The 21,680-nt window shown below is 38.0% G+C and overlaps 2 protein-coding genes across 2 annotated transcripts in view; both read right to left on the bottom strand.

The window, feature by feature from the left end:
* Positions 1-283: 283 nt before the first annotated feature.
* On the bottom strand, positions 284-5,178 carry LOC106519359 (uncharacterized). Its single transcript, XM_014010995.1, has 2 exons — positions 4,778-5,178; positions 284-3,323 (listed from the first exon to the last, which is right to left on the bottom strand). Exon 2 carries the CDS (start codon positions 3,248-3,250, stop codon positions 284-286), a length of 2,967 nt encoding a protein of 988 aa, XP_013866449.1. The 5' UTR covers positions 3,251-3,323; positions 4,778-5,178.
* A 10,343-nt stretch (positions 5,179-15,521) lies between these two features.
* LOC106519380 (protocadherin alpha-C2) overlaps positions 15,522-21,680 on the bottom strand; it is an 11,088-nt gene continuing 4,929 nt past the window's right edge. The window contains exons 2-3 of the mRNA XM_014011017.1: positions 21,180-21,238; positions 15,522-15,711 (exon numbers count right to left, since the gene is read on the bottom strand). Coding sequence (XP_013866471.1) covers positions 15,537-15,711; positions 21,180-21,238 — 234 coding nt within the window. The 3' untranslated portion in view covers positions 15,522-15,536. The remainder of the gene's footprint in view (positions 15,712-21,179; positions 21,239-21,680) is intronic.

The raw sequence follows: 21,680 nt of genomic DNA, 5'->3' as shown, positions 1-21,680 counted from the left end.
GTTTATTTTCCATTGGTTTTCACGGTCCCTGAATGGTTTTAATAAGAACAAGTAATGCAACAGATCAACAGTGCAGGGTTGCCACATAGTAGTACCAAATCTAGTGGACTTTATGTAAGGTGTTAAGCTCTTATCATTCAGTTTCACCAGGGAGGTTAAATTTTAACAACTTGATATATGTTAAATAATGTTTTGAATTTAACATTCTTGTTGGAATAATACATTTTTAAAACTTTCATAAACAAGCTACACAGCATGAAGAAGTCCTCACTGAAACACACACTTACCGGTTGCTCGGCGTGCTGACAGTCTCCAGGTCATGAATAATGTTGAGCAGAGTGGTGATCCTGTCCTTGTTAGCTGCCAGGCTGGCCTCCACCACCTTGAGCCTCTGCTCCAGGGCTGCTGATTTGCAGCACTGCGGGGAAGGCGGCAACAACAGGACTGCATCGGCTGGGTGGGAGTGAGCCAGACTGGTGTCATCTGTGGAAAACTGAGGGCGACACTTTGATTCTGCTCCGCTGTTTGCCTGGACCTCACTGGGCCGGACCAAGGTTATTGCAGACGCTATAGACCCACGATCAGGGCCTGCGTCTGCACAGAGCTCTCCTTCACCGCTGAACGACACTGGCAGTGTGTCAGAACGCGCTGGAGTTGTGTGTGTTTGTTTTTGTAATGTAATAAGAAAATTGGAGTCTTGGCAAGCAGCCAGGGAGCTGGTGTTATGTCTCACCTGTGTGTTTACATGTGAGTTGGTTGGTCCACGGTTAGTTTGCGTTGTGACTGAGGGCGGTGGAACACTGGGACGTGTCTGTCTATCTGCGTTGGATTTAAGCTCACCATTTGCATGGCTGGCTGTTGCACCCAGGGGAAACTGATGTGCATTTGAATCTGTGTCGGTTTTCACTGGTGGGCTTGTTGCACAACGTCCCTCGCAGTTTCTTTCTGCGCTTCCGTGATAATGTGTGAGCCGTTGTTGCTCTGCGTAGAGACAGGCCTGCAAACTGGAGCTGCTCGATTTAATTACGGAAACACAATTCTGAGTGTTGGTGACGTGTGAACAATTTGAATTTTCATGGTCTTTGGACTCATTTATAACCAATTTATTGATTAAATTATGCTTGAATTTGTTTCTATCTGAAAACACATTGGGATTACAAGTCAATTTAGTATCACTGTTATGATTTCCTGACACATTCTGAGGCTCGGAGGATGTCAGCGGAGCCGTTCTGGAGCTGCTCTCCTGATTGTAAAAGACATCCCAAGCACTAAGTTCATTACTCCCTTGATGTCTCATGGCTGTTGCTTGCACGTGATGAGCTTTGTTTGTGTCAGGGGCTTCATTACAGCTAAGTACTTTTGTTGAGTCTGTTAACTGAAGCGAGCTCGTGCTCATTGCCAAAACATTATTTTGTCTTTCGGCGAGCAGAGACAATGGGGAGTTTGGTGTCTTTTTCAAATGAAATTTGATGCTCCTGAATGCTACATTCTTGCCCGGTGCACTGGGACGTGTAGTTTTTGAGGTATAAGTCGCAGACAAATCAGATTTAGAGTCAGGAGGTTGTGATGTATTGGGTTTTTTGTGTAGGGAAGAGACAGAAGTTTGAKGTGTGGGTTTAGAGGTCGAGCAGTTWAGTGGAGTTGAGGTGATTTGCACAGCCACAGATTGATGTTTAGCGCTTGTTTGTGTAATCTGATCTGGATTAGCGTCATGATTCAAAGTGCTCTGTGTGTGTTTGGCGGTCTTGTTTGGGGGATTAGTTAAAGAAGGGAATTGAGCTTCGCTTACCGTGTCTATGAAAGCCATTTTACCTGCTGACGGGCTGCTTGAGTAAGTCTTTTCGAGTTCAGAGGGGTCTGGTTGAGGATGTGCTGTATGGTCTGATTTCAGAGCATTAGTGGACAGTGATACTGCGAGACATTTAGGGGCTACTTGTAAGGTATTTGGACTTTGTGTTACATTGCTGATTTGTGTTTTGTGTTCTGARTGCAAAGTTTCCTGTTCAGTTTTGTCCTCATCAGACGTTGTGTGTGTTCTGAATGCGTCGGCACAGATTGTTTTTCTGGACCTCATGGCTATCGCATATACATAAGAGGGTGGTGGAGTTGGCATGTTCTCGGTTATACCGTGCACAGCCAATTTCCGGTGTGTGGTCTTGAGGAGCTTGGAGTCAATGTGTGCATATGGGTTATTTAGTTTGTTAGCTGTGGTCGCTTGTGGAGTCAGTGTGAAACGTGTGGGGAGGGAGATCTTACCATCCTGTAGAGATGGAGCTAAAGGCTTGTTTTTATCAGCATGTAGGATGGTTGCATGTTGAACGGACGTCCCGTCACTAGCTACGTGAGGATTTTCCAGATTCCCTCTGGAATGAACAGGGCAAGCAGGGTGGGGTGTTTTTCTGTATCTTAGCTCTTTATTTACATAAAATACTTTTGGGTTAACTGTAATCTTCTTGGCACTGCTAATCTGAGAGTTTTGCTGGTTTTGTTGTGGTGTATCATTGTAAGGAACTTGAAAAGGAGTAGTAGTAAAAAGTGAGGTGAGGGATGGCTTTAATGGTTGTTCTGTAATGTACGCATCAGGATCAAGGCTGTTCTCACCCAGTACGGAGGCTTTGTTCGTCACTTCGCCAGAGTTATTGCATATTTCCTGTGGCACAGCTAAACTTTGGCTCGCATATAATGGTCTCATATTTGCCAACTGATCTGTATTATGATGATCTCTTCCATGAGAGGGTTCTCCTTTTACTGGCTCAGCCTCATCATTATCAACGCTAATGCCACCGACGGCCTCTGAATCAACCACGCTGCCATTTAAGTAACGATGTTTCAGTTTAATTTTGTTACTTGTAAGCGTCCCTGCGATGAAAGGATTGGTGTTGATGCTCCTGGCATAACAGTAAGTCCCATCATCCTCTCTGGCGTCACCTCTGAGTGCTTTGAAAGTCACTTCCTTTCTGGTCTTGGCTTCCCCAGTTTTCTGTCTTAAAATAGCCCTTTTCTCATTGTTATTCTTTGTCAGCAGTAAGGCATCCTCCATTTCCTTGGAAATACAGCTGTTGAATGTTTGGGTTTCATTGTTGGAGAGAGTATCAGGTGGGCTGCTAATCCCCTGGGATGTCTGAATGCCAACACTGCACTGTCTCCACTTCTGGGCTCCGCCTGTTGTCTTCCAGCTGCGCACGCCAACCGATGCAGGGACTCCTACAACCGGAACGGGAGTCATTGGGTCAGCCGCTCGCCTCCCCATCTCCCCTGTCCGACCGCATTCAGAAATCTGAAGAGTCGAGGGAGCGGCGGTGTTCCTGCACCATTATGTCCGTCTAAAACCAAAGAGAGAAACAAGTTTAAAGTGACAGGCGCTTGAGATGATGCTATGAAAAAAATAAAAAAGCCACGAGTAAGCAGGATGAGCTGAAACAACACAACAACGGAGTGAAGAACCGAGAGAAGAAACCGCGTTGCTGCGGAAATGACATATAGCTCAATTGAAAGAATCATGATTTCATTTTAAAAGTTTTCTGACAAGAAACTTAATAAAAACAAAACTTGAATTTTGTATTTCGCAAAAGGTGGCTGTTGTAGGATGTGTACACCATCATATAAACGCTACGAACAAGGTACATTTAGAGTCTGTCTTCAGTGTTTGGCAAAGGGCAATCTTTATTCAAACTGTACTTGCTCTGTTTTTACATCCTTTTGAATAAAAGACTATAATGTTTTCCAGCTGACAGTAAATGCATCTTAAAATTTCATGTGTAAAATGTAACACTTTGGTGTGGTTCTGTATGTTCACATTAAGCAGGTGCCAGCTTTCTAATATTTTCAGGAAGTCATTTTCCCACTTACGCATCAGTTTATCAACCAACAAGGTGTTTTTAAAGGGTGCACTAAAAAATCAGCCAGTTGATTTATCGGCCCAGATTTTCTTTGATTTTGGGGGGTTTGGTGATCGGACGATACTTATGAGAAGCTGAGCTTATCCACCGATCTCATCTACCTCCGCAAAGGTCTGAAAATCAGCCACTTTCTCCTTTTACCTCCTATGAAAGAGGGCTTTTGTCCAGTTAAAACTAGTTTGTATTGTTTGAAGTGCATTTTTTAAACATTTTTCAATAAAATAAGATTGAAACAATGAAGGTGTATACATAAGTGTCAGTTATAAAAAAGAAAAAAAATCTGTGTCGGCCAAAGTTGGAATTGGCAGGTCAGACTTTTTAAAGATCTTTGACTGCAGAAAACTGCAATCGGTATGCCCCTAGAGCCTAGACAATAGGGTATTTTTTTTATAAAATATATACTGTATCTCTGTATATTTGCATGCCTTAATTAGAGATTTTTTGTTTGCTTTGTCGGTTTTTGCAAAAACATCTCAAAATTCTGCTTTTCTTGTTTTTTTTTTTTCTTTCTTTTTTGTGTTTGACAGCTTTCGTTTAGACAATTTTAAACGCCAGCGAGAGCATTTAATTATCTGCTCTAGAAGGGACTACTGTTTTGGTTGTTGATGTAATTTGAGCGCAGTAAAGTGACCTATATCTGTTAACACTCTCTAACGATAAGTGACAACTGTCATGCCTCGTTAATGCATCATTAAATCCTCTTTTGGTGGAGTTAAATAAAACATGTCCTGAAACAGGAAAGTCACATTCTTTCAGTTAAAAAAAAAAAAAAAAAAAAAAAAAAAAAAAAAAAAAAAAAAAAAAAAAAAAAAAAAAAATAATAATAATAATAATAAATGCTGGCGTCAATTATTTTTTTTTTTATTGTTTAAGCTTACCTGAGTGCTTTCTAATCCAGCTGGAATATGTCTTCTTTTCTTTACTTCAAGGTTTCACAGATTCTTGAGGTGACTTTTRCATCAGCTTGTTAATTGTTTTGATTGCAGATTTCAAACTCAGAGGAGTCTGCAGACATGTCATCCCTGCAAAGCACCACTTTCTAATAAATCCTCCTCACCATCGCTCCGAGTAGGAATCCATCTACCTTTTATTGATCCAGCAGACAGCTAAGCTGTGTCCTCCCTGTATCCACTTCTCCTGTTTGGGTTCTGCTGCTTCATGCTTACTCTGTTATCAGCACACGGCAGCAGCCTAATATGGTGGGCTGCGACCACATTCTGTCCTCCTCTGTCCTGCCTCTCGTCTTCTCCTCCTCTTCTCTCACTTCAGCGTCCCTTGTCTCTCACCCCTCCTTTCTGCCACTGTCCTCCTTCCCAACATGCAAGAACCCTGATCCGCCGCTGGGTAAAGAGCGAACAGGAGAAAGAATAGAAAACAGGGAGAGAGAAAGTGACTTGCATCAGGGGCATAGGGAGTGTCTGTAAATTGCTGAGCAAGTTTAAAAAGCAAAATGAAGTGGCAGCAGTGAATAAATCAAAACACAGCTGTAGAATTATGAGGGGATGTTAAAAAAGGAGGAGCATAAAATCCATTAATTCGTGTTTTCTTTTCCAGCTCCTCCTGGGAGATCCTGAGATATTACCAGGGCAGAGAGGTTATATAATCCCTCCAGCAGGTTTCTGGGTCTGCCCTGGGGTCTCCTCCCTGTGGGACATGCACTGAAAACCTCTAAAAGTAGATTTCCAGAGGGCATCTCGATCAGATATTCTGGAGGAGGAGGATGGTGCTTTTCATTGTCTCTCTAAGGTTAAAGTTCATTTCAGCTGCAAAGCCATGGTTTTACATGCTGTACTTTAAAACCTCCGAAATAACACTGTCAGTAATACATGCATTCATAAGGGCCATAGTAACTCTGTGGTCAATGCCTTGGTCTTATACAGTAATAATGAGGCTGCAGGTTCAATCCCAAGGCATCTGGTGTAAAATAAATGTCAAATATTTTATGCCAATTTACCAGCTAGGGGGATCCCAGCAGAACGGAGCAACTGAAAGATAGACAATTGATCAACAATGTTAGTTCATGTACCTGTAAACATCTGGTTTGTCAAGATCTCAAACCTAAAGTGTGCTGTTCTTTCTGAGTTGTCATATTTACATTAATCGGTAGTACGGATGCGTACGCGATTCTTGTTGATGTTTTAACTCATAAAAGTTCTGATAATTCTACGGTAAATTATTGTGTGTGGGTTTCTCATATTTACACAGAGAGGGGTTTTCACTCTTCCCACAGAAAGAACTCGTGAATGTCCTCATAACTAAAGTTTTGAGGTGTAGGAACAAATCCCCACAACTGTTTGTACACATAAAACAGAAGAAATATTGTAGCATTATATTTAGCAACTGGTAAAGATAATTGCAATTAAGTTAAAACCAATTTAAAATCTTAAATATGTCATTGAAAATTAATATTTTACTTGACAACAACTGAAGACAACAGTTATTGATTGTGGTGTAGAACTGAACTACAGCATGTGCCTAGAAAATGCACAATACCCCCATTTGAACCTTTTGTAGTGGTGTCCCATGGAAAGGTTATTGGCTAAGAGTTTAAAAGAAATAATCTACCAAACATGAATTCCCTCACTTGTGTGCTAAGTTTATTGTATTTCCATTACTACAGTGAAATAGTAGAATATTCTTAGTTGTTTAATATTTTGTGTTCTTTCACATTTGTCTGTGTGAAAAGAAATGTTACATAACTTTACCAGAATACAGTAAAATAGCAGGTGGTTAAAAAAGTGCACAGTAGCTGCTGTCAGTCATCAGATTTTCACTTCCTGTGAGGTCTGAGCTTTGACTGATTCTGCTGTGTTCAGGAGATTGCACTCATTTCCCATTTCTGCATCCCTGGGGAGCACTGCGCTGATGTTCTGAGCAGAATATCATCCCAAAGCTGCTGAACGGTGAGGAATATACTGCTATTTCGGGGTAAATGCTTTTGATGAACACTGTTTTAATGCCACTGCAGGACAGTTCTTTGTGGTGATTTTTGTACTTTTATACTCATTTAGATACTTCTCAAATATTCCTCCCTACTGGTTCTTTCCTCTGGTGTTAATTTTTATAGTTTGAGTCTTCCATGAAGCCTGATGAATTAGAGCTGCCGTCACAGCGGTGGGTGCAGGCTGAGAGCAAGCAAGTGGTCCAGATGGAGCTGAGAGCAGCAGAATGCAGGTTAATTATGGAGCCAGTCCACACCTGCACTCAGGCTGAACAGAGCACCAGCTTTACTTTGTCTTGTCCGATTTATTTATTTTTTTGGCCTTCATTGAGTTACGATACAATGCTAAAAGGCAAATGCAACAAAAATTGTGTGTATTTCAAATGTTGTTTTGTGAAAACTCAAGTAGCAAGACTCTATGACAAACTCAGGAAGTAGTTAAGTATATATATTTAATTTATATATACTAATTGGTAAACTTTTCTTCCCTGCAGGACATGTCATTTACTTTTTGCATGCTTAAATTCCACTGTTACACTAATGTTGCCTCCAGCTTCAATATGCATATTAGGCTTTGTTGTCCTCTCTGAACACAAACCAACAGACTTTATGAACCTTTTTTATGACTTTGAAATGTAAAAAATGCTGGAGTATCTATGGTAGCTGCCACAAAATGGGTTATTTTTTTTGCATACACAAAACTATGCAACATAAATCTCCAATATTTGGTCTTTAGACAACAACGAAAGAAAGATAAATGCCATAAGTTTTTGTGGCCGATGATAATTTTATTTTAGAAAAGCTGCATTTTTAATGCCCTGCCACTGAGGGGCAGATGATTATCAACAATGTGTGAGCTCTGTCCTCTTTAGGATCAGTCCACACTCTGTTTTCATCAGTAGGTGTCACTGTTGGAGAAATGAAGCAGGCTGTTAGGGTTTGGTGTTTCTGAAACATTTCTTCTGTCTAAAGACAGATGGAGCCTGAGCTACAGACATGAACAAGTTTAGTTTAAAAATAATAAAAAGACAATGTGTTATTTAATAACGTGGCAACAAATTCAATATTTAATGACTACAAGAAAAAAACATAAAAATCCTCTATTTTAGTAACAATATGACTAGAGATGAAATCAAACATGTAAAGAACTTTCAAACCTTCTTTAAATAATACTGTTGTTGTTGTGGACGGCTTAATGAACACGGGAGTCTCTGGTTTACAGCCAGCTTGAGGGAGTTTCTTGAAATTACCTGGTTCTCAAACAGTCAGAACTTAAAAAGAACAAGAACCTGGAGCTCTAGATCTTATACCTTCGTTTGCATGTCATCAGATCAAACCTTAGCCAAGATTTGTGAGAGCATCTCACATATAGGAGACCTTTAAAAGCTCTTTCCTGGAAAACACCAGACCCCATTTTTCCCAACAACCTGTACGGGCTGGGCTTCCTCCCTTATAAACAAGCACATCATTTGCAATGCTGACAGCAAATTCTTGAATTCTGTGTTTTTAGCACTGTCCAGCCAACTTTTTTGTACTTTCCTAATCTTCCGGGACCAAATATGAAGTTATTTTTCACAGAGAGAATATGGCTGAACCTCCTGAACTGACAAACTCGACGAACTTCAATATATTAAATAGACATTTCAGAACACCAGCTACTGTAATTTGTCCTCTTTAACAATAAGCTTTATTGGGTTATCTGACATTATATCCCCTTTGCTGTAAACCTTTAATGATATCTGTTTCTGAGGATTATGACATTTGACAGTATGTTCTAACCGTTTGTATTTAATCTGGGTATTAAATCCAGATCCTGTGGATTTGGAAGTCCTATTTAAATGGTATCAGTGGTAAGCCAAAATAAATTGCTTCTCATATAAAGGAGGACATGCTTGATTGAAATACTGCTGTTGTCCTAAAGCAACTCCAAACAATCAAACATTTATTGGTGATTTATATTAAATCTGATTTAACAACTTTTAAATTGACAATGGTTATTTACATAAAATTCTCAAATTATGTGAGAGCAAGCAATGAATCTAACATATTTGGTCTTTTGATGCAATCAGAGTGGCCAAAGCAAACGCAAGAGTGCATAGGGAGAACATGCACACAAAAAGCAATAGGCCTTGAGTTAAAAGTCAACTTTTTCAGGCCAAAATCTAAATTGCAAAGAATAATCAGTCAGTTACACACACAACAAAAGTGATGCAGTAAAGACTAAGCGTGTGTGCTTGGAATGTCACAGTATTTGGAGCTTATTTCCATGCTAAGCAATGTGTTTTCAAGAAGCCAGTATTTCAGCGAAAGTGGTGTTTAGATGTTTGAGTGTTTATAGGTTATTCGGATGTTGTTTCTGGACTGACTTTGCCAACCAAAACAAAACTATGCATCTGTTTCAACATTGGAAGGATTCCCAGAAAGAAGGAAGGGTGTAAGCAGGAAGAGAGAGAGAGAGAGAGAAGTCTGAAGGTATTAAAAAGAGATTAAACTTTGGGTTTGAGGGACTTTTTGAATGTGTGATTGGTGTGTAGATCCTGCATGTCTAATATATTTTTATTGAATAAGATTGTTTTCTGGTTGTGAAGAACAAAGTTTCTGTTTATTTTCTATAATAAATATATTGCATTCATCGCTAACTTTATTTGAAGATCCCACACTTATTCAATAAAACTATGGCTCTGGTTTATTGTGTGTTTGTGTGTCTTTTTGCTGTATTCAAACCAGCTTGCCATTGTGTTTGGATCAGCACAATGCTGAAAAATGAAGCTGTTGCCAATCAACCTCTTTCCATAAGGCATCACATAATGGATCTTTTTTATGGGCATAATTCCATCTGATTTGGTCTTAAACTTCACTGCCAGACATGCAGTTTAAAATTGCCTTGGCTAAGTTCTCTGTTTTCCCTTTTGGTTTAGGCATCTTTTTATGCTTCATTCCCCAGTTTAAAATGGCTCTATAACAAAACAAAAAGCATTCCTCTAAAACCGATTAGACTATGAGATTGAACTGGACATAAGTAAACAAAGCTGCTTGTTTCAGAGAAAGATACAACTTTTTAGACCTTATGAAAAGCCCAGCAAACATTATTTTAACAACACTTTAAAAAACTACAAGTAATACCTGGTTCACATGGCTAAATTTTTAAATTGTCAGCTGATTTTCAAAGACAAAGTAACCCCAAACATGGCGATAAAAATATACGTATATATCATAGCTATAGCAGGTTTGGTCCTACGGCCTGAGGTATACAGCCATGCGGCAAAGACAACACACCACACACCAACAGGTTTCAATCACAAACATTCAGATGTCAGAAAGGCAGGGGCAGTTCTAGGGGTGGGGCAACAGGGGCATTGGCCCCTGCTGAAATTTGATTGGCCCCCTGAAGTGCCCCTGTCCTGTCACTCATCTGTCCTTTGCCCAAGAGTTATGATGCGTGCAGTTCCATATGTAAACACTAGGGGCACTAATGAGCCAAATATAAACGTCCAGCATGAATCAAGCGGACAGAAATCTTTTTCTTTTCTTAAAATTTTAACAATCCTGCAGAAAAAGTCTTTCAACTCACAAATTATGGCTGGATTCTCTCATGCTGTGTGTTTGAGAGTATTTTATCTATGTATTGTAAAAATGCATGTGAAATTGGTAAGGAAAATTTACCATGCAAGCAGTTTTAAAATTACATAAAAAAGTGTGACTAGTAAAATATATATAATATATAATACCATACCAAAACCAGGGATTTGTGTGCAAGGACGCTGAACAAATACGTCTTGGCCCCTCTGTGAATACTGTGGCCCCTTACTCAGAAAAACCCTAGATCCGCCACTGCAGAAAGAAAACCTCTCGAGATCAAATGTGAGTTCAAATAAACATGACCGACACGGAAGAAGCAAAGGTAATGGTTTGTGGGTAATTTTTAACAGAGAAAAACAAGACATCTCCAATATCCAACGGACTTCCTGGTGCCCCATGGCAGCTGTTTTGTCTTCTATGTTTTGGACTCTCCCTCTGTGTCTCTGTCACCTCGCTTTCTGATTGGCTACACGCCCCTTTTAACAGGCTGCAAGCTTGTTTGTCCTCGGGGGAACAGCGCACACACTGGGATATCAGGCCAAGACAATGCAACATGTTGAATATCACAGATTAGTGATCTGAGCGGTCCTGATGTCTTTCTGAGCTGACGAGATCACTCATCACTTGGCAGGAATATCTCCTAAAATCATCTTTAAAAACCATCATCATAATCAAGGCATCCTTAAGATCAACATACTGTAATTGTCCTGCTGTGCAAACCAGGCATAAACATGGCTCACTGGAAACAAACACGGCAATAATGAGACGGGTCATGACTCTTGCACCATACTGCAGCTGTTAATCAAGACACAACGTCTTTCCTACTCCACTGTGACAAATCTCAGACACCGGGCATTGTTGATTAAGATACAAATACTAATCAGTAATACTCCTCGGTGTAGGTGTGTGTTTGCACAGGAAAAGAAATTAGAATTAGCAGGCCACGCCACAAATGAATACATTTACAAAGCGATTTGCAGCTTTGCAAAAAGGTCTCTGCAGTTTCCTGAGATAATAGTGTATTTCCAGCAAACGGCTGTCTGAAATGGATTACAGCGTAGCTGCTGGTAAGTATGGCTCCCTGTAAGGATGTTGCCATGACACCTGATAGAAATATAAAGTGTGCTTAAAGCCTCATTTCATGTAACCCGATGCCCCACATTTAAAATAGGCTACGTTATTTTCTGTCTTCATATAGTTCCATCCTGAATGGAGTACTCTGGAGGTTTGGGTCATGTCTGACTGATGTGGTAATCATGTAGTGCTGGAGTGCATAAAATTAGCAGAAGTCGTATGTATTGTTTATGAGACGGAGCTACGTCAGCTCCACTTTTGTGCATTTCATCCCTTGGCTTACCCTAATTTCTCCCTAATACCCATCCTTGCTGAGTTTGCTTCCCTGTTGTTTTTTTTCTGCTCCCATCTCGAAAAAAAAAAACATTCAGAGATACGACCCGTCGCGATGGAAACTGCCTTCACCCACTCCCTGCTGATGGAGGGTGCGGCTGCTGCAGCAATCTCTCCGTGAGACAGTGTTGCCAGGCAACAAGTCACATGGCGTTCCCTAGCAACAACACCACTGCAGAAACCTGACAATTCTCCTAACCTCTCTCCCTCCATCCCCCCACACCTCAATATTTTGTTTTGTTCCTCAATGCCTTCTTTTTTTGCTCTTTCTCTCCAAATTTGCTTTTAATGTTGCTTTATTTTATGGCAATCTGCCATAACTGGCGATAAATTGCCACTCCTTCCCTCTGGCATCTGTCTTCCTCATCTGTGTCAAAGATCAGTTGTATAAACATGGATTTCAGGATGCTGCATTTAGAGGCGCTGAGACAGGTTGGACAACTTCAGCAGGGTAACAGTTCAGTGCAGCAAAGACTACAGCTATGTTGACATTTACAGAATCCTTTGATCGGATTGAAATGCATCTGGATTAAATAATCTGAATGCATCCTTTACATGTGCACAGCATTAATTAGTCCGATCATGACGAGTATGTATGCAACAGGATTTTATTCAGAACAGAAGCACTGACACAGATTTGTAAAACTTTCCCTTGAAAAACACAGAAGTACTTCTGTGATGAGCAGAGTTGTAAAGTAACTAAGTACAAATACTTTGTTACTGTACTTAAGTAGAATTTTTGGGTTTCACTTGAGTAATTATTTTTCAGCCTACTTTTTACTTCTACTTCTTACATTTTTTAAAAAAGACAAGAAGTAGAAAGTCGTTATTTTTATTTCATTTTTGCTTGTTTTCATTCCAGCTTGTTATTATAAAAAAAATTAATACTATCCATTTAAAACTGTGCCTCCTATAGAGTGAATTTAATTGTGGTTGAATGAGAAGTATAAATATATAAAATTCTGATACCGTATTAGTTTGTACACAAACAAATCATGTCACACTCCAGCAGGACATAATCATTAAAATAAAAGGACTGTACAGAAGAAGTATTTGTATTTCATGAAATATATTATTGCATTTGACCGCAGCTCTAAGATTTTCATTTTGTAGAAAAGGTTTGGATAGCCTTGATATATGTATATAAACTGAAACAGCTAAACTAATGCATCCTAAATTATAATCATTTCAACATTTTTTGGGGAGGTCACCTTTTAATAAATGTCCTTACAGAAAATCTAACTGCTCATTTTAAATCAATACTTTTACTTTTAATACTTAAGTACAAAAAATATCAGATACTTTAAGAGTTTTACTCATATTCCGAAAGGATACTTTAACTTTTACCAAAGTCATTTTTTGGTAAGATACTTGTACTTTTACTCAAGTATCACTTTATGGTACTTTATACAACATAATGATGAGCATAAACAAACATAAAAAAAACAAATTCTGAAATAACGTTGTTCTCCTAAACTTCCAACCCTCAAGGCGTTTGAAAATTATTAGCTCTTTCAAACTTTCTTAAAGAAATGTTACATCGATAACTGACCAACATATTAGCATCTACCCAGGCGGAAATACATCAGGCTGACATAGGGTGCACAGTCAATTCAGTTTTCCACAACTAGAATAACATGATCAGAATAAATGTTTATGTGCCCGCCATTTAGATTATAAATCAGCATAAACTCATTCGGATTACAAATTCATTAACCATTCATTCACTTGAGCTGAATCATATCATAATATTCCAGTCGGGGCATTTACAAAGCACTTTTTTTTTTCTGATTGGCCGATTATTACGATGACTTATGTCCATCCGCGAATGTGCCGTGTGAAAAAGTTCATTTTCATTACGCTCAAAACATGGTTCAAGGGAAATTCTACAGTGTGTCTATAGAGATTTTAGCTTTTAAAAAGTTAAAACTTTTGTAATTTTGTCAATCAGAAAAGACTGGTAAACAGACACCAGAAACTGGTATATTTGAAAAAAAAAAAAAAAAGAGGCAAGTTCACTCAGCAGAAAAATGAGACCTTCAAAATTTCTTGTTTACTGACAGAATAAAATGTTCTGTCACTGACTGTAATGTCACCCTTCACCTTGAAGTTTCTTTACAATTCCTGAGGCCAGAGAGAAAATCAACGATACCAAGTCTGGCTGAGGAAAAAAAAAAAAAAAGAACAGTTCACAACCCTCCAAATACTGTTTTTCATTCACAAAAGTTTTCCAGTCATTTCTGTCACTTTCAACAAATTGTAGTACTTTGAGATGTTCTTAGTCATTAGCTCTAAGGCTCCCAAGCAGCCACTCCGAAAATGATGCAACACAGGTCAACGTTTAGGGTTAGCTTTTTTTTTAACACTTATGTTATGTTGCTACATATTTTAAACGATGCCACCCACTCATGACAACTCATTTCTTATTGAAAACTGCAGCCATCTTCAGACTGTGGCTTCTTGCGCTGCTGGCAGTTTAAAGTGAGGACATAATTGTTTATAAAAAAAAAAAAAAAAAAGCTTAGTGGCCACAGGCTTGTTGCATCTCAGCCAAGCTCTGCGTCAACACCATACCAGAGTTCAAGATGAGGTAGACYTTCAAATTACAATTCATTTGAATTCTAAACCCGAGATTATTGCATTGACTCTATTAGAGCTGGCTTGTAGTTGAATTGAACCACCTTGTTGGATGTGACAGCATCTGCAGGGCGAACATTYCAAAGCTCTGTACCAGCAGTACTGCCCCAGATAAAGGTTATTAAAGAAACAGCTTGACATTTTGGAAAAGTCACTCATCCTAAGAGTTATTGAAGATGTTTACAGCAATGGACTTTTTTATTTTGTTATTGTACTAAAAAAAGAAAGAAAATGTGCATCAGTGGAACCTACGTTTTTGAAGGTCAAGTTGTTTCTGTCAAGCATTCCTTTGCTTTACCTTGGCTAAACTAACTATCTTGAGGCTGCTGCATCACATTTAGCAGGTCAATATGAAAATGGCATAAAAGGTCTGAGTTGAGCAAAAAAACAGATATTAGCTGTAGCAGTGTTTGAAGTAAAAATAATACCTTAGAATAAACTTCCTGTTTAAACACAAGCTTCATTTAGAATATCAGGACAACTAGCTGCTATTTGATGCTAGAATAGTAGACATTTAAAATATCCATCAGCCATTGCTTCAAAAGTGATGGTGTTGTCTTGTGGAGTTATGATCTGTTTGCTGATTTTTAAACATTTCAGGCAAATAATTATTGCAGTGTGTTCTAGTTTCTATACTGCTTTTGTTGCTTTGATAGTGTCATTTCTTTGCAGCTTCCTTCCATTTTCTTGTTTCAAGCGTCACCCCAGGCAAATAATAGAATGCAATGATGAATTTTATCATACAGAAACCTTGTTTTTAACCAAATTATGTATGTGTCTGACAGTGACGAGGTGGACCCAGTGTTGCAATGGTTTTTCAAGCTTTTGTTGCTTGTTGTTTTTTTGAAAAATTGCTACTTCAGTCTTAGATAATCATTCACTTTTCTAGTATTCTTTCATTCAAGTAAATACACTTCATATCATTTTTGAAAAGGAAATATTACCCTAATACTTTTGTGTGTTTTTGTTTGTTTGCGTCATTGCATCACTCCAATATAGAAATGGACCATCCTGCTTTCAAAAAATACAATTATTAAATAAGTTGCCTCTTCCTCTGCATTTTCCTGGTAGGATTAAAGCCGATAATCTTTCKAACACACATGATTATCCTGATTTATCTTGATACACGCAACACCCTGACCGCTGCAGCACTTCCACTCACCTGCAGCACTGGATACAGTGGGCCAGTTCTGGACCAGCATCCCCTGGGCTCCCTGCACCACTGAGGATTCTTCCATGTGGACCGCACTGGAAGACAGATCACACACACACATCAAACACAAATARATAGACAACTGTTTTTATTGGCCATCAAAATGGTTCTCCATTGTCCTACGTATGATGGATAACATCCAAGGAATTCTCACATTTTGAACAAAATATCAAAATTTAGAATTACTATAAATAACTTCAACAGATGTCTCTTTGMGTTTACTTTTGGGTATTTTTTTTTCTGCTCTCCAAAAATAAAAAAGCATATCAGAATAAACATTATTAATGCAGCAATGCTCTGTTTGATCCAGTAAACCAACTCTGTTAACTCTATTTTCTTTGCTTTAATAATTAATTGATTGTCATTTRTTATTGGAGGCTTACATTCCAAGATCTGAGTTTTAATTATTAATGGCATCAATGATGACAATAATGAAAAAAAGGGAGTGTTTCAACAATAAATATGTATAAACAGTTAACAAATAGTTGATCAAAGTGATGTGCATCAGCATGAGTATTTTGACCAGTTTTAAACTTTCTGGATGCTTTTCACAAAGTAAAAGACACAAGTATCATCAGTTTATAGATGTTACATGTTCAGTATTTGCACGTTAACATGGTAAATTCAGATGCCATTTTTTCATTTAATTATTAGTTCTTGACAATTAAACAATAATTTATTTGAATATGAGGACACTACATTAATATACTCTGAGTTTAAAATGAATAATAATAATAATAATAATAATAATAAATGATGTCTTGTATTCTCTATGAAGCAGTGATTTGAAATACACTATTTTTTATTTACCAGACACATTAGGTGTATTTGCAGTAAGTATCAGTATCAGAACAATATTGCCAATAACAGCCTGAGTTTTACTCTGTATCAGAATTGGAAAGGAAATCGATGGTACTGAACATCACTACTTAACATATCGGAGAGTCTTCTTCTTGAGTGGCAGGTGGCTGGAGCAAGAAGAATCAGAGCTTCATCTACTGTAAACAGGACATTGCTAAACCAAAAGGCAAATTGAATTTACTGGTCTATCTATTTATAGTTTTAAGGTATAGATCATGATCAAAACAAGATCTCAGAGACAAGCATCTGAAATAAACTAACTCTGTAAGCTTAGCCTTAGCGATACAGTGAGGAGCTCCATCATTTGTAGGGGCTCGCTGATCCTTCGCAACATAAGAAGTCAGCTGAGGTGGTTTGGGCATCTGACCGAGATGTGTCCTGGATACCTCCCTCTGGAGGTTCTCCAGGCATGTCTCACTGGTAGGAGACCATGCTGGGTCCCAACTGGCAGAGTCAAAATGTGTTGGAGGGTTTATGCATCCTCTCAGTCCTGGCAATGCCTTGGGAACTCCCAGGAAGAACTGGAGCATGTTGAAAATAGGTCTGTATGGGGTTCCCTCTGGGATGAATGGATGGATGGAAAATAAAAAGCTTCCTAGAACTGTTAAATCTACAAACACAGTCAGAGATCCGATCATAGCCAAGGCACAAATGTCTATGTGATACTGTATTGTTCTATATAAATTAAATTGATGACATGTGATTGGTATTACAGGCTTTAGTTATAAAATTAATTTATTTTAGGGACATGCTGTGAATTTGTTTCCTGGCCTTTAGGATAAACATGGTCTGTTGGTTGTGTAGTTTTATATCCATCTCAGTTTTTCTATCCAATTAAAATAACTGAGTTTCAAAAAGTATATATATATATATATATACTTTGACTGACGATCAGTTGTAGAAGACACTAAGGAACTCTTACACTTCTCAGAAAAATAATGAGGAATCACAGGTTCTCTAGACAGATAAATACCTCTCTGTGGTAAATGAGAAATACACACACACAATAATTTGCCAATTCAGTAGCTCAAGTTTTCTAAAATAAATTATATTTATTTACAGCATAAAATAAACTACTTATGTACAAACTACTGTTAATAATCGGGACTTTGAGTTAAAACATCCACAATATCTCGTACTCAGAAAGAACATGGGACAGTAAACTCTAGGCTTTAGATCTTGTTAAACCAGGTGTTTGCAGGTACATTYCATTACATTATATATACAGTATATATACCTGCAAACACCAAAAATAGACTATTTATTAAAATGGCAGCTTACATAAAGTAAATATTTAGGTAACGGAGATGGTTTTAACTGACCGTGGCTCAGTGAAGCCTAGTGGGCTAAGACTGATCCATCAAGCCTGAGTTGGAGGTTAAATGTCAATGTGAGCCATCTCTGTGTCRGTGTACATTACAGGCACTGTCATTTTAAATATGGCAGCGGCAAATTGCAGCAATGATTTATGTTAATCCATGTCATGTTGCAGTGACTTGTTGACAGAATGCACGTTCTGATCTCCTGCTCACCATAGAAATTAGCACTAATATCCAATTAAAGCAAACTTAGAGAGCGCAGATGAGTGCACAAGTGAGTGTTAAAGCATTGTTAGCATGAAATTATGAAAATCTGGTACAAAGTGTGAGAATGTGAAGGGAAAACTCATTAGTTCCTGATGTTCCAGCTGTCCTTGTGCCAAATTTAAAAAAAAAGGTAAAAATGGTAAAATGGTTGGTATGAAACTTGATCCTTTTTAAAATAGGACAGATGTAAATTTTAAAAAGTACATATTTTTTCTTTCTTTCTTTATATTTATTTATTTATTTATTTATTTTGCAGGTTGACGTTCTTTCCTTACTTTAGTTTATTCTGATGAAAAGAGGGAAATGTAGTGAAAGCACTTACTCTAACATGTAGTTACTAGAAACACTAAGATATTTTGGAATACAAGCATTGATCTGCGATGTTCTCAACCTAGTTCAATGCATGTAGCCCTGTGCCTTACAGATTTCCATACATGATGGCAGAAAAAAAACAGTCCTGATGATGTCACTGCACAGGCTCTATAATGTGACTTAGTGAAGGATGAGGGACCTTACGACCTTACGAGAACCAGTTCACGCAAGTTCAGACTTCCCCCTGAGAGATGCTCACACATGGAGGGCAGTTGTAAAGTGATGCATGAGTGTTTCTCAATCTGAGGAAGGTAGTCGTCAGCTCGTTTGTCCTTCATGCTTCCTGCTTAAAGGCCGTAAGAGGGGAAGCGACAGGATTGTTGATGACGTGTATAATACTACACCACAGAGGGAGACGGGAAACTGACAAAGTGGCTCGTGCCTTTTCCCCGAGGAGGAACTCTCTGATGGGCCACCGGCAGTCATTTTTGAAAACGGGAAACATTTTCTTTTAAAGCTGTCTTTATTTTATTGTGAGGTGTGGGCATCTGTGGAAACAAGATTTTGCACCAAAATGACCATGCACATTTAGATTTGTTTTTACATGCAGGATCACAAAATCAGCTGATTCCTTTCTCAAAACTAAACGCACCATGGGTACTAGGAGTGCTCTGTGGTCTCACAATCCTACAGACCATTACAACTTTACTGATAGTGTTTGACAACCAGGATTTGATTTACTGACAAACTTCCTTTGTTATTTACAGTATTTATTCGATTTTAATCAAGATGCCTAGCGTACGACAAGAGGACTGAGAAAGCGGCTAGCATCCATAATAAAAAAGATTCATCGAGTCTATTTTTTGGGGATTATTTAGGTCCTGAACACCAGTTGTGTCAATGAGAATTTTGTTTTCCCATCTATTTAACTAATGATGGAGGTAATCAGTTTCAGAAAAGCTAACATTTTCTGAATGAAACATAAATAAACAATCTTTTTGGGTGGGTTTTTGTGAAGTAGACCACAATAAAGATTGAAACTTGGCATTTTAAAACAGCTCACAGTCAGTATTAGGCTGTTTGGATGTTATGGTGCTTTTTTCCCCCCACAGTTCATATGAATCTGCCTAGACTTCTCTAATTATGTTTCTACTTAAATTTATGCCTGAAAGCATTGTTGCAGTTTTAATTCTGTGAATCGAACTGAGAGCGTCTCAGGCTTGTTAAAACCATCATTTTAAGATATTTCATATTTGTCTTTGAATTTTTTGTTAAAACACAATTTGCCTTCTTTATTCTGAGGATGGTCTTTCTAAAACAAAAACAAATAATAGATKATTTCATGTTAATCAATGTTTCTGTTAAAGGCATATCATCCTCTGCCTTTAATGTCATATATACTAAGTTTACCTTATGTTGGGAAGCGATTGCATAATAACCATTTTAGTAAAACCTAAAAAAAATAGTTATGTGCTTACTCAAATTCAAATTCACTTCATTTCAAAAATACTTTTTTGATCCCAGAAGGAAATTAGATAACTCACATAAAATGGCAAAATCTCACAGTCTTGAGTATGTGTAGCTGACATTAAGCTATACTACTGATTAAATTTTAGCTATCAAGAAAATAAAATAAAATAAATACTCCAAGAAATTATTTGTGTTGTATAACATGGATGAGCTGCGGTGACCATCTTCACTTGAACTGACTCCAAAAGTTAATTAGTTGTAGATTTACACTCAGTTATGCATTTCTAAGAATTTAATTACAATGTTCCAGTGGTTCATGAGATATTTTGCTAACAGACCAACCAGGTTACCTTTAAAAGTTATTGCCAAAYTTTTAGGCAAAAATCTTTGAAAAAATTTGTTGTGCTGGAGTATGTTGTAGGAATGACCCCCTTAGTTAGTATCACTCCAAATTTCCCTTCAACATCTGTAGAGCTGAGTGCAATATAACAGTTTTTTGTTTGTTTGCTTAAATTGAAGTGTTTTTTTTATTTTTAGTTAATCAGATATAAATGTACACACAGTGAAAACATTCTAAAAAGTTTTCTTGAAATTTGATAAGCGGTTTGTAAAATGTTTTGCTAACTTTTTGCTAATTATTGGCAATGTTTTCATACAAAGATCTTAGGTAATATTTTTAACGCTTGAAGTACTGTATTTATTCATGTATTGAGTATAATAGGATTATCATTTTTAGCCTAAAAAYCATTAAAAATCTAATCATCAATAACCCGTGTTTAATCCTACCCTCCCACTTTATGGGTGATTTTTAGGGTAAAATTTCTAGTATTATASATGAATAGATACAGTATGTATTGAGGAGGACTTTCAGCTATTACCATGCTAAACCTTAGCTCTTTTTCTGTCCAACTGTGAGTTATAGCTTTTTTGTGTGTTTGCTAGGGTTAATTAGCTCTGGTGGCCATTTAGAATTGGGTTTCTTCAAAAAGTGTATCATTTATGAATGTACATTTAGTGATTACTTTCTTAGTGTTTCAGTAAAATCATACTGGTTTATGAGCTAATGTACTYATAGACATACACTTGTGCAAAAAACATTACCAACCTCCTTTTCAATTTTTTGTGGCTGATATGAAAAGTCCTGAAAATGAAGCATGTTAATTTCCAGAGAAACTATATCAAGTTATAAGTGCAAGCTTGTTCTTTAGTCACGTGTTCATTCTTAAAAAAAAAAAAAAAATCTTCCAGAAGAGTTAAAGATGGAAACTGCTTACCCTTGCACCCCTGCCCTCAAAGACGCAGAATAACGCCAGTCAGCATTTGGGGCTTTCGGCTGAGAGAGAGAGAGAGAGAGAGAGAGAGAGAAAGAAGGGAAAGAAAGGGAGTTTAATTTGATCTCATACTGTGCAGATAGCCAGGCTGGGCCACGGTCTCATCAATTATTCATGATGCACATCCCAGTTCAGGATGTGAGAGGAACACTGCAGTTGTGTCACATATTACACACACACACACACACGCACACACACCATTACACACAAACATGCTTGCATATTGATATCGACACACATTTACTCTAAATAAAAAAGGGGGGAGTCGCTGAAAGCCAAACTGACAGCTTTTCAAACATCTCCCACTCAGTGCCACAAAAAATAAAATAAAATAAAAATAAAAAATCTGAGAGCTGGGGCGAGTTACGCCCTGCTCCCTGAGTGCCGCTGTGCTTCATCAGGCTGATGTGTGTGTGTGTGTGTGTGTGTGTGTGTGTGTGTGTG

Source organism: Austrofundulus limnaeus, unplaced genomic scaffold (genome assembly GCF_001266775.1).
Source record: "Austrofundulus limnaeus strain Quisiro unplaced genomic scaffold, Austrofundulus_limnaeus-1.0 Scaffold76, whole genome shotgun sequence".
Taxonomy (NCBI): Eukaryota; Metazoa; Chordata; class Actinopteri; order Cyprinodontiformes; family Rivulidae; genus Austrofundulus; species Austrofundulus limnaeus.
Note: the sequence above shows the minus strand (reverse complement) of the source record. Positions and strands in the feature narration are given on the sequence as shown.